The sequence below is a fragment of the Hippocampus comes genome, unplaced genomic scaffold (genome assembly GCF_001891065.2).
Source record: "Hippocampus comes isolate QL1 unplaced genomic scaffold, H_comes_QL1_v1.1 scaffold112, whole genome shotgun sequence".
Lineage (NCBI taxonomy): Eukaryota > Metazoa > Chordata > Actinopteri > Syngnathiformes > Syngnathidae > Hippocampus > Hippocampus comes.
Genome location: NW_017805841.1, coordinates 3,087,477 through 3,101,121, shown reverse-complemented (window position 1 = coordinate 3,101,121; position 13,645 = coordinate 3,087,477). Strand labels below are relative to the sequence as shown.

General features: G+C 42.7%; 1 protein-coding gene across 13 annotated transcripts in view; it reads right to left on the bottom strand.

Moving 5' to 3' along the window:
* The window catches only part of frmd4a (FERM domain containing 4A), a 133,909-nt gene that overhangs the window by 19,874 nt on the left and 100,390 nt on the right, over positions 1 to 13,645 (bottom strand). For 11 of the 13 annotated variants that reach the window (XM_019888289.1, XM_019888290.1, XM_019888288.1 and 8 more), the window contains exons 4-11: positions 13,148 to 13,240; positions 10,079 to 10,163; positions 8,986 to 9,042; positions 7,878 to 7,900; positions 5,098 to 5,181; positions 4,946 to 5,011; positions 4,807 to 4,864; positions 3,286 to 3,372 (exon numbers count right to left, since the gene is read on the bottom strand). In XM_019888289.1, the coding sequence (XP_019743848.1) occupies positions 3,286 to 3,372; positions 4,807 to 4,864; positions 4,946 to 5,011; positions 5,098 to 5,181; positions 7,878 to 7,900; positions 8,986 to 9,042; positions 10,079 to 10,163; positions 13,148 to 13,240 (553 nt within the window). Of the gene's footprint in view, positions 1 to 3,285; positions 3,373 to 3,630; positions 3,689 to 3,769; positions 3,836 to 3,921; positions 4,489 to 4,806; positions 4,865 to 4,945; positions 5,012 to 5,097; positions 5,182 to 7,877; positions 7,901 to 8,985; positions 9,043 to 10,078; positions 10,164 to 13,147; positions 13,241 to 13,645 lie in introns of those variants that run through there. The other 2 variants (XM_019888292.1, XM_019888293.1) reach the window with 1 other exon arrangement.

Genomic DNA, 13,645 nt, shown 5'->3' with positions numbered 1-13,645 from the left:
ACACTTGACTGAGTGTTTCTTCTTCCTCTCTTTGAGTGAGGCATATATCTTCCTGCTGTGGACGTCACACCCTGTTTTCACCAACCAAAACGGTGTTCAATGGAATTAAGTTAAGTCTTGAGATATTCCATAACTACATTCAAGACGTATCATTGAAGAAAAGCAGGCAGTATTTTTGTTTGCGTGTGAAATTATAAAACAAACAAACAAACAAACAAAAAAACGACTGAATTCTCGTCATTAGGAAATTAGTGGAAAGATTTTCAGTAGTTTGACAAAAGTCACTCAATAATTTCATGGTTGAGGTCAGCTCAAGTTGAGACAGTTCAGAGTACACCGCTAAATTCGTGGCGTAAGATATTAGTCACCCGACTCAACTCATTGACCTGAATGAAATCTGTTGAGCTTGATACTAACAAACAATGCAAAAACAAAGAAAACTTGACCCATGGGCACAATTAGACTGCGCTTTGCACTACATTTACGCTGGACACGAAAACAGAGCCCCATGTGGGTCCCCCCCCCCCCTGCTTTAGCTGCTATAAGTTCTGAAAGTTAATGTTAACGTCAGCTTTTACACTAAATCATTTTTACACAATGGCTTACAAGGATGAAGTCAACTAAAACATTATCTGTACATTTAAAAGGGCTAAAAATGATGACAGACTGACCCTTGAACTGATTTATTTTGCATTACTTTCTAAAGGAAGCTAGCGTTTGTGTTGATCGTAGATGCTTTTCACTGGATGGTGACAATGTGTATGATGGAGGTTTTGAGGAGAAAGTGGTGGTGGGGTGGCTGATACTTGACAGACCAGTGCCTCAGAGAAGCTGTTGCTATGTTAATAATAACGCTTGATAAGTCAGTTGTGAAGGAAGGTTGATATGTTTTTTTTTTTGCCCAATCCTTCTTGCCGCTTCCATTTTACGACGAAAATGCTACACACTGCAACGATTCATTCAGTTCAGAAGTAATAAGTGATAGAGTGAAAGACAAATAAGTATTAGACGTAGTTCATATCATTTTTTTTTTTTTTTTACTATCGAAACAAAGTTAATTTAGCTTCTAAAACTGCAAACTCACACCTCTTCGCTTGACGACTTCTGTTACTCAAACACATAGACAAAACATTTGTGGCAAACAGGAAAGCTTCAGCAGACGGGATGTATTTGTCAAGTTGGCGAGTTCATCACTCAGTTCAGTTCCTGTGAGCGTGTGCAAAATGTGTGTGTGTGTGGGGGGGGGGTGAGGGGGCAGGGGAGTATGTGCTTCAGAGTGTGTCGGTGGCCGTTCAGCGTGCACTGATGGTGTTAAACCCATTAACACCTTGCGAGAAGAGGTAAAATGCCAGCAAGCAAGGCCTTAAACATGATGGAAGGGGGAGGGGCAGAGTTGACAAAAAAAAAAAAGGCTTTTACATGACAGCACTAATTGGGTATAAAGAGAGACCGAGAGAGCGACAGAGAGCACATGGGATGCTCAACATCGGCAGACATTAGTACCGAAGATGTGAAACACTGTCACTGTTCTTCTCTAACACAATGAGTTGACTCACTGATGGGGGGGAAAATATGAGTCGTGACCATTTAGTCACACAGGGAGAATGCGAGATGACTTTAAAAATGGCCAAAAGTGGAATTGCATATCGTAAGATAAAAAAACCGAACCAAAAAAAAATACACCCCAGTAAAATTCTGTTGTCTGAACGCAGCGTTATTTTAGTCAGACTCATTCCTGGTGGGACAGTACATGTAAGCCATGATATGGGTTGGATCACATTTTTTTTTTTGGGTCAATGTAGGGTACATTTTCAGTTAGTATTTTTGACATCTTTATCTTTCTATCTCTTTATTTTGCTTGTTAGAAAAAAACTGTGTGTTGTAATGTACTGAATAATCAAACCTATTTCAAGATAACCATAATTTAAATGGATTGCTTTCGCATGGTAAATTTCCTCTCATTCCTTGACTACTCATATATGCATGCGACTAAGGCTATCACAAACAAAGCTTTTTAGAATCAGTTATCCGCTCAATTATTCATTGATTGCTGCTGCCCCCCCAATCAAACACTGCCCAGTTGCTATATTTTTGGTGGGGGGGAGGGGGGGGGTAAAATGTGTGACGGTGAAAAGCACCCATCTACAAATAACCTTTAAATTTGCCAAAGTTGATGTATATTAACACTATATTCAAGTTCAAGTCAAGTTTATTGTCAAATGTGCTGCACGTGCAACATACAGCACAGATGAAATTTCTTTCCTCATGAGAGAGAAGAGCCGCTGCGGGTGCCGGCGCCGCCATCAAAAGAACAGTTAACTTCACTTCAAAGAAAACAATATTTTCGTTTAAGCTGGGGTCGGGTGTCATGCTCTCTTTTCGGGTAAAGTGGCTCTCACAGACATTTACGCTGCTCCTTTGGACCGCAGTCGACGTGAAGACTTATGGCCCGCTCATCGTCATGAGTACACAATACCGTGTTTCAGTCTCCACTCTCCAAGCTCTGCCAGCTCCGCTTTGCAGTAATTACATCAAACTTTATTTTCGTCTTTTTTTTCCAGTTTCAAGCCACCACCATCCCTGAGCATCATCCTCTTCTAACTTTGTTACCGAAAGAGAGCGTCCATCAGAGACAAATGTTCATGCGATCAACACAGACGTGGCCAAACATTGGTTCCAGTAGATTTGAGGCAGAAGTTTTTCTCTACAAATTCTTGTGGTTGACTTAGCCGATTATTTCTCCCACCCTTACATGTGACAGTACAGCAGAATAAAATATGTGCAGCAAATTAAAACATACAAACATGAAAACCAAACACTACTTGTATAACAGTTGGATTAAGCGTGGGTCGAATGGTCAAAAAACTAAATTTGCAGCGTCTTATAAAATAAAATGTCAAGATATACAATTTTTTATCAAGTTTTATAAGGTGTAATTACTTTTTGAAGGGGCATGGTCTAGTGAGAGACAGCAGATGGAGTCAGTCGATAGGTTGGTTATTACAGAGAGAGCATCCATTTTTTGCAAGTGTTCTCATTTTCTATTTGGGCGTTCCACTGTTTGTCCTGTTCAATAAACAGCTGAATATTTATTGGAGACTGTGGCTCTCCTCGTTCAGATGTTAGGCCATTTCAGTGCCTCTAAATGCTAGTTTTTCTTACTTCAATGAAACAGCTGTGTAGCTGAAAATCCTGCGAATTGCAGCACTCGTGAGTCAAGGTGCCACTGTATGTGCTTCTTTGACCGACTGGGGATAGCAGGGACACTTTGGAAGGTCATCTCACCTTTCTAGGCTTGACTTTGTCCTGATGGTCATACTGAAATATGCCTTTATAGCTCAGTCCCAGCCACCATGGGATCCCCTGCTTATCCTGTGACAAAACGACAAGGAAAACATCACCTGAGTGTGTGCGTGTGTGTGTGTGTGTGTGTGTGTGTGTGTGTGTGTGTGTGTGTGTGTGTGTGTATGATTTGACAGCAAGAGAAATAAGACAACCAAAAGTCCGGATCGACTCAAGCACCATTATAACCTCATACTCCCTGCTTTAAAGTCCAGAAGGAAAAACAACACATGTGGTGAAAAGAGGGTGGTGGGGAAAAAAAACGAAGGCAGAGTAGTAAAACTGTACCTTTACGGCATAGTAATGTACTCCATATGTGGGCAGGGACTCCACAACGCTCATGTAGCTGTGAGGATGAGGAACGGACAACACATGTGAGACTTGAAGCCAAACGGGCTAATCGCGCTCAAGTGGCGCTAACACTCACTTTACGATAGCTTGTCCTCTGGACTGTCCGTTGAGCTTCTTGTAGTGCTCGATGACCCGCTCCTCACTGCCAAAGGAGAAGAAAAGCTTTGAAAAAAAGAAATACAAAAAAGAAGTCGAGAAAGGAAGAAGGTCAGGAGGTTTGACTATCACCAGTAGGCCAGGGACGGATGCTCCTTTAGGGCCTGAGTGGGCAGAGCAGGGAGCTTCTTTAGGTCAGACCTGGTTGCGTCGTTACTAGTAGGGGAGAGAGAGACCACAAGGCGTGGTCAAGACATCTTTTTCATAAAGCTTTGAAGTGACACCGATGAACTGCAGCGAGACAACCGTATTATGTTACGCTGGAAGAGGGACATTAAATCAAGTGAGAAGACATTAAAGAGTGATAGCGGATGCTCTGTTCCGCAGACACAGAGGAAAGAGTCAAGTAACAGGAAGACACAGCGCAATAAACACGCATATTAAAGTGATATTAAAAAGCGAAAAGATGGAAGAGGGAAAAGACAGAAAAGCGTCAAAGAAGCACTGAGCCAAACAGACTTGGCTTTGGATGGAGTTTTCAGACCGCCGTTGGCAGGAGGTCACGAAAACCTCGCAGTAATCCTAAAGTCTGTCTGCCAAGCCCGGAGAGGATTGGGGAAAGCCCTGGGAACACAACCGTCTAGGAGGTGAGGGACAGAGAGAGCTCCCAGCAAAAGTCTGCCTGGTTCTTCGAAGTATGATCCCATTTTTTTTTTTTTTTTTTTTTTTTACAATCCCATTTTTTTTTTTTTTTTTTTTTTCCTTATTTGTTTTCTTTTTTTTTTCACAATCGTGTGTGCGTGTGTGTGTGTGTGTGTGTGTGTGTGTGTGTGTGTGTGTGTGTGTGTGTGTGTATGATTTGACAGCAAGAGAAATAAGACAACCAAAAGTCCGGATCGACTCAAGCACCATTATAACCTCATACTCCCTGCTTTAAAGTCCAGAAGGAAAAACAACACATGTGGTGAAAAGAGGGTGGTGGGGAAAAAAAACGAAGGCAGAGTAGTAAAACTGTACCTTTACGGCATAGTAATGTACTCCATATGTGGGCAGGGACTCCACAACGCTCATGTAGCTGTGAGGATGAGGAACGGACAACACATGTGAGACTTGAAGCCAAACGGGCTAATCGCGCTCAAGTGGCGCTAACACTCACTTTACGATAGCTTGTCCTCTGGACTGTCCGTTGAGCTTCTTGTAGTGCTCGATGACCCGCTCCTCACTGCCAAAGGAGAAGAAAAGCTTTGAAAAAAAGAAATACAAAAAAGAAGTCGAGAAAGGAAGAAGGTCAGGAGGTTTGACTATCACCAGTAGGCCAGGGACGGATGCTCCTTTAGGGCCTGAGTGGGCAGAGCAGGGAGCTTCTTTAGGTCAGACCTGGTTGCGTCGTTACTAGTAGGGGAGAGAGAGACCACAAGGCGTGGTCAAGACATCTTTTTCATAAAGCTTTGAAGTGACACCGATGAACTGCAGCGAGACAACCGTATTATGTTACGCTGGAAGAGGGACATTAAATCAAGTGAGAAGACATTAAAGAGTGATAGCGGATGCTCTGTTCCGCAGACACAGAGGAAAGAGTCAAGTAACAGGAAGACACAGCGCAATAAACACGCATATTAAAGTGATATTAAAAAGCGAAAAGATGGAAGAGGGAAAAGACAGAAAAGCGTCAAAGAAGCACTGAGCCAAACAGACTTGGCTTTGGATGGAGTTTTCAGACCGCCGTTGGCAGGAGGTCACGAAAACCTCGCAGTAATCCTAAAGTCTGTCTGCCAAGCCCGGAGAGGATTGGGGAAAGCCCTGGGAACACAACCGTCTAGGAGGTGAGGGACAGAGAGAGCTCCCAGCAAAAGTCTGCCTGGTTCTTCGAAGTATGATCCCATTTTTTTTTTTTTTTTTTTTTTATACAATCCCATTTTTTTTTTTTTTTTATACCTCATATGCTACCTTTTACGCTCAGGTATGATAGAGCTTTTTTACCCAGTACCTTTTCTAAAGACCTTCAAGATCAACTTACATGCTTTTTACAACTGCGGTAAATTACATATTTACGATTAGGGAAAGGAAACCATGTACATATTATTTATTCAACAATAAACTGCTTCCGAACTGCTACTGTATCTGTTTTGAAAGACGTGATCATCTATACAGTACACATGCACACACACACACACGCACGCGCACACAGCTGCAATGACGCGCTGCTGCGTTCCCAACGCAACCATCTGTGGGAAACTTGTTTGAGCAGTGCTTCAAGGAAGGCACTCCTTGCACTGGGAGTAAGTGGACTGTATTGGAGGCTGAGAAACAGCATGCTTCAGTTACAGGGAAAAGTTGCATATGGCTTTGTAGACCTTATAGGGAGAATCATATATGAGTGTAAGGCGAGGGGGAGGGAGAGAGAGAGAAGCGGGCAAGAATGTCACCGGAGTTTGTTACATTCCAACTCGGGCATGCAGGATGCTTGGGTGGAGGAAATGAGGTCAGACATGGAGGGTGCTGCAGTGTGTCAATGTTGCTGAAGCAAAGTGATGAAGGATGACACACTTTGAGGGCGATGTCACACACATGGACATGAAAAAAAAAATCGCGTGTGTGGGTGTGGGGGCTTCTTAAGGCCTCATGGGCATGACTAACACTGTTCACATGAGGCAATCCAGGCAAATGTAAAGGGAAACATTTTGATTTCCTTTACGAGACAATTCCATTTTGTAAATCAGATTCCAAATATTGGATAACTTTCGACAAGATGTTGGAATGTGTCAGTGGAACATTTGTGAGGTCAGAGGCTCGCAGTTTAGTTTGTTTCATGAAGTTGTGGTCCAGACTGTTAAGTTCTTCCATGCCAAAGTCATCCGAGTAAAACTAGCGATTGAGGGCGGTGTCTCAACACTTTTGTCTCTATGTATCAAGGAGTATTTGCGGTAAATTGCCTTGCCAGTGACTGTCGTGTCATTCACCCTCTTTCATTTCACACATACAGTACCGTCCTGTATATGAGTATGTAAAATGTTCTCTCTCATCAGCACAAGTAGGGTAGATTTACATTGCATGGTTAAATTGACAATTGGAATTTTTTTTCTCTCTCGTGTGACAATTGGAATATGTATTGTGGCAGTTAGAATAGGAAAGAAAAAACAACTCCATGGAATCTGATATCTTCATATCTGAGTCAGCTTTGCTAATATACTGTACACACACCCGCGTCTGCCCCAAACCACGCAAATTAACACATTAAAAAAGGCATCTTGTAAATCTCAACTACAACAAAAGCATTGACAATTCAATATAATTGAAACATGCTTACATTTGAGGCTTGTTGACCATTAATCAAGCTACCGTAAGTCATTGCTGTTGGTAGCCAGTGGAGGAATGCTAAAAAGGTTGCCCTCATTTAAATCAGTGGGGGGAGTCTGCAACTTAATGATGTGGTTTCTAATTTGTATGATTTATACATATTACAGTTTGGGTGGTCAACCGGTTAGCATGTCTGCCTCACAGTGCAGAAGTGCCATTTTGGCTCTGGCCTTCCTGTATGGAGTTTGCATGTCTTCCCGTGCCGGCGTAGGTTTACTTCGGGTATTTCGGTTTCCTCCCACATTCCAAAAACATACATGGCAGGTTAATGGAACACTTTAAATTGTCCCCAGGTGTGATTGTGAGCGCAAATAGTTGTTTGTCTATGTGTGCCCTGCGATTGGCTGGATACCCGTTCAGGGTGTGCCCCGGCTAGTGCCCAAAGACTGGTGGGATAGGCTCGGGCGCGCCCGCGATCCTCGTGAGGATAAAGCGGATTAGAAAATGGATGGATGGATAGTTTATTTGTCACTGCTTGGTGCTGGCGTGTATGGATTTATGTGGGTGTCTGCACATGTGATTTGATTCTGTAGTGGAAACACAGCCACACTGGAAATGTGTTACTTAGCCATAGATGCAAGTGAGCCTTGTTAACATGCTAATAGCAACGCTGATGTAATAATGACTCCAACAGTGCTTATGGTGATTTGTGTGGAGTCAGTTTAATGAAATAAAAGTGAATCACAGTGAATCAGTGAGAAAGCAGAAACAAGAACGGTGAAAGGTCTTACCTGGTAAAATCACTTTTAGCCTCCTGCAAAATGACAAGAGGGATTGTGAGTGTAGGAGTATTTCGCGTGTAACATAAAACATTGCATTGTTAGTTGTTGCAATCACGGAGGAACATGACACTACCTTCTTTCAAAGCTTTGAGAGGAGATACAGCGGAAGCTTACCTCAAGAGCCGTCGCTGGTCGTTTTTTTGCATTGTGTTGCAAGACCAAATTTGAGTTCCAAATGTGACATAATAGATGCAATTTTTTTTTTTTTCATGTGGGGTCATCATCCTTATCTTCTACTTGTGACTTTGAGTGTGGCCTGGTGAGTGACGTGGACGTCAGTGAATGAGAGTGTAGAGGTGGCCGGCTGATAAATGGCTAACCCATTAGTCAGTCTGCATGTTGTGTTAATTATGAATGAAAGAGTTAATTATTTTAATTATTAATGTAATGCATTTCTTACTGCTTGTTCAATAAAAGGATTGAAAGTGCACCATTGGTTGTATCTATTTTTGATGACTTTTGGGGGCATTACAATATATTCTAAATAGCAATGGTAGGCTGTATTAAATTAGCTCATATTGATGTTACTTTCCTTGTTGGCGACCGTACACATGCTGTTGTGACACAAATTGTATTTGATCGTCTTTTTTGAGTTAGAAAGGATCTCAACTACGGAAATTCTTGTTCTACATATCGTCGCCCACATAAACACACACACACACACACACACACACACACACACACACACACACACACACACACACACACACACACACACACATGCGCACACACAAACATATTTATAAAAGGACCCACTATGTGAACCAAAAGCGTCACCCAGCTGCTGGGTTACATTAGAAGTGGCTGAGGGCAGCCAGGAATGTCGATGGTCGCCAACAAAGACAGTGGAGGGCTTTTTAGGATTTCAACTTGGAAGCATCATTACACCATCGCTGACAGACCGACAAGCGCATTACATAATGACAGTTTGATCCTCGTCAATTAGCATCAAACGCTTGCGGCCACATTGCGGAAAGGGGACCGTTTCCTTGAATCAGATCAAGTGCGCCATTTGAGGAAAATGGGGACGGGAAGGCGGGCTTGCACTTTATCTTACTTGGAGAATGTAGGAAGCCAGCTCAAAGACGACATCGCTGTCCACTTCAATGAGCTCCTACAAGAGAGAAAAGCGACATATGAAGGACGTGATAGAAATGAGACACTTTGCCAAAATGGGGTGTGGACTCTCTGAAATGTCTCTGATGTTCATGTCTTGCCCAAAGACTGCCTGGTAATTCTTTTCATCTGCCTTCAAACTGCTGCCATCTCTAATTTCATGACCTCTTCATGTGGATGGGGCTGAAAGATTAAGGGGGAGGAGATTTGGGTGGCTACTAAATGTGTAGATTCTTCTTAACATTTTTGACTGCACATTTGCTTTGTAAAGGTTTATGTACACCTTTGGAGGCATGGTACATGTAATTCAAGATTTGGAAACCAAGGAGAACTTTTTCGGTCGTCTCTGTTTAGATTGGGGTGGGTGGTTGTGGATGTGAGTACTGGGTCAAGTATGCCAGGAATGCTCTCTTTCCAATACACCTCTTAATTGGCTTGGTGAGATCAGACGGCCGCGATGAAACACGAGACAGACTGAGAGCGTACCACCCACAACGTTCAAACACAAATGTGTCATTTTGTAACGCACACCAAACACGCCGGTTTCTTTCTGTGAGTGAGAAATCATGTGCCTGCTTTTTATTAGTATGAAAAGTAGATACCAATGATGGTGAGAACAAAAACAGCTGCTCCGATTTGATCCATTCATGATTCTCCAATATGTTGATGTTGATTTATGGAAGGGTGCCATCATTTTGGGTGATGGTTGCCCTCTTCTGGACAATACACTTAAAGGCCTGACTGGCCTAGCGGCATCAAAGGTCTAGCGTCGTGATTTTTAAAGTGTTAAAGTGGTAACATTTTTTTTCTTGGGGTTGTCCCTGCAATTTCTGCAAAATGTCTTGCTTGTATTATTAAATAAATGGTGGCTTATCTGTGCCACTGACAACACTGAGCAGAGGGGGAAGCAATGTCAATGTAATCTACTCTAATCATGACACATTCTTCTTTACTAGTACTCCAGAGGAGAACCACCAAATAAATATCATACAGTAATCATTAGTGTAAATTATAGCAACAGAAAGCTGATTTACCTTGTAGATGATGGACTTGGCATTGAGGAAAAAAAGCTCTATAGTGGCGTTGTCTTTCAAGTATGATATACTCTCAATGTAGAACCTGTAGATGAAAAAAAAAAACACCAAACAAACAGAAGACCATGTGTCATTTCCTACGTAGAAAATGCATATAAAACACCACACAAATGATTGTACTAACGTGCATTTACACTCTTTGGCATCTTTGTTTAGGCACACCTCTGCAGTCGAATAACATTTGTATTCCAAAAAGCATAAAATGTGCTGCTGGACAGCTGCTCATTTTACATTATGGTTCCTATTGTGGAGCGGAGCAGCACTGCATCATACAGTGAACTGTTTCGAATACTTTGCCCCTCTCGTATAACTAATTCAGATCTCCGACATGACATTCTAAGCATGACTGTGAAAGGCAGATTTATTGCTTGCAGCCACCGGAGCTCGTGGAACAGCACATGTAGCTGCTGGTGGCCACAAGGAGGGACTAAAGGCCCGTTTATCGTTAGCTGGAGGCGCACGTTCACGTCCTGAAACCACATCTGCTGTCTCATCATATTGCCTTGCAAACGCGTACGCGCGAACAGGCCCCCCCCCCCCCACACACACACACACGCACAAACACACGCACGCGCACACACGCTGGAGAGCGAAGCACAGTAACCCACTTCTGGCAGGGCATTTGTGAACCAGAGAAGTAACATAATAACGCCTTCTATTTTTAGCTCATGAAAGCATGCATGCATGTCGAGCTTGATGGAAGGCAGTATGCTGGGAAGGAAGCTATTCATTCTCAGCGCCCATGTTAAAAGATGCTTAACACTAAATGCATTCCTCCCACTTCTTGGCCATGCATCCAAGCCGCATACATTTTACACACGGTGAGCTGTGCATTTTGTATGTGTTTGGTGTCTTACTTGACTTAATCCACTTCTCATTATCACCACTACAAGTCATACGCATCTGCACACTTCCTCTGAGTAAGTACAGTATTTGTGAGTAAATTGAGACAGGATCATGATTATTTCAGTATGCATTTTTGGTCATATTTTTGTTTGGAGTCATACTGTGAGATTTTTCTCAGGTAAAACGGATGCCTTGGCTCGATAAAAGTTGGGAAAACACTGATTTAGGCTATCGGCAGTGAGAGCGAGCGATCGTAAGAGAATCAATGAAGGAAAGCCTTTATAGCTTTAGCAATTGAGAGTCGAGAAAATGGAAAACCTGCCCGATCAATAACCCTGTATTAATTAAAGCCACACCTTTGATGAGAGCTGCACACAGGGCAGCCTGACATTTATTAAGCCTAACACCAAATGCAAAAAAACATTCTTCTACTTTATGCCGATGAAAACAAGATGCTTGGGTTGGAAATGAATTCAGCGTTGACATTTGAGTTGATTGTTGTTCTATCTTGTATATGCCTATCCTTGTATGTGGGTGTGTATGTGTGTGTGTGTGTGTGTGTGTGTGTGTGTGTGTGTGTGTGTGTGTGTGTGTGTGTGTGTGTGTGTTTAATGTATTGAGGCTGGTGATTGGACTGAACAATGGCAGAGAATGTGCGAGTGAGAACCTTTAAGTGGGGTCTTAGTTCAACAGTTACACCGCCTCTTCCACATCCTATATCACCTTCATATATAAGGGCTATATAATGATAAATGTCTTGAGTTACGGACACTCTCTTTGTAATTTGCAAGTAATTGTAAATAGCCACATGCAGGGGGACCTCGGTTTTACGACGGCCCTGATGTGAGGTGTCGAGGGCATGAAGACAGGTGATGAACTAGTGTGCACAGCAGCATAAGATTTAGAGATGCACTCGAACCCGCGTCACTTGATTTTGAGTATCTGCTGGTACTTAGTCTCAATTTGGAACTAAGCCAATGCATTCAGAAGAAAAAGAGCACATTTAAACTGTCTCAACTCTTTTCATTTGAAATAAGGTATCCCAACAAGATACTTTTTTAATATGGTTATAAGAATAGTGCAGTGGTTTTCATATTTTTACTGTTTAATTAGGATCATACTACTGCATTACGACTTCATATACAATATTGGGTTACATCACCGCTCCAGGCATGCAACTCCATCATGAACCAAGAATACCCAATACATGTTTGGTACACCTTTGAAAAATTACAGGACCCAAGTTGGAAAACCTGAGGACAGGATGTAGAAAACATGTAAATCAACACAATTATTGTTATTAACCAAAAAAAAAAAAAGTAGGTGTATGAAGTATTTCCTGCTTTATTTAGAAATTATTGTCACATAATGCATTCGTTTAAAAAAACGTCCCTGCCGCACAGACACCACTGTTTTCCTCCAATTCCTCCGTGAGAGGAGACTAGTCCTTTGCCGAACAATCGTCGCATTGTGTCATTATTTTTGGTCCTCTTGTAAATGTCAACCTGGGATCGACTTCGCCGCAGCAGTGTTTGGCCCAGTGTACCGCGTTGCTACGCATGTTGCTAGCCAATGGGGAACTCTCCGGAGGGGAGCTGGGGGGGGTGCAGTGACATTATCCGGATGTATGTGTGGGGAACAAAGAACTCCAGTGGGCCAAAAACAAAGCCTATGCTTTTCACTCAGGGCTATCTGAGGTTGCATGCTTATTTGTGTGTGTTTTGGGTCAGCAGTTCATAGTTTTAGACGAGTAGCATTTAGAGTTGATGAACGACCAATATTTCACTGTTGAGAAGCTGCAGAGATGAAAATCGTTTTAACAAACGGGCACTCCTGGATATAAAAATGCCAAACAGCCTTTGGTGTGGGGTGGGAAATGGTAAAGCTTCCTTATTTAGAAACGCAGTGCATACTCTTGAAGTCAATGAGATTCCTGAACGGCTGAGGGGCTCCTACGCTGGGAGTTAACTACTGGGGTCAGAGCAATTTTACTGCGTCCGTAGTAACCGGCCGCCTTAATGTGCACCCCCTAACACACTGAGCGTCGGCAAAACACACAAACATAACGGCCCACTTTCCTCAGACACACACACACACCCACACACACACAAATCTGAAGTGGAGGACATTGCAGGGTGCTGACGAAGTGGATGAAGAACTCACCTGACACAGAAGTAGAGGACAATGGGCCCTGATTTCTTGGGGAATTCATGTTCTAACACTCTGCGGTCCAGCTGTAGCCAACTAAAATGGCCCCTGAGGAGAGCCAAAAAAACAACATCATTAACCCCCTTATTGAGATGTGCTGGAGGAAAATAATTACGCCTGCTGATGAGTCTGATTGTTTTTCCTGTTTTGCCCCTCCCCTTGAATGACATAAACAAAGGAGACACACGCACACAAGAGAGGTCGCATTATTTCCCTTTATGAAAATCATTTGAGCCTTTACATGACTTTGCATGTCACGAGGTGCAACTTGTCATTGTACATTCGGTCAACGAGCACACTGAATTCAGTGACATGTTTCCTCAAACTGTAGCCTCCGCTTGAAGGCTAAACGTATACTCCCTGGGTCAAGGGACACCATTCACCATTATTTTGCAGTATTCTACAAGATAATTGCAGACGCCAACTACTAGTGTCAAAGGAGGTTATCCTCAT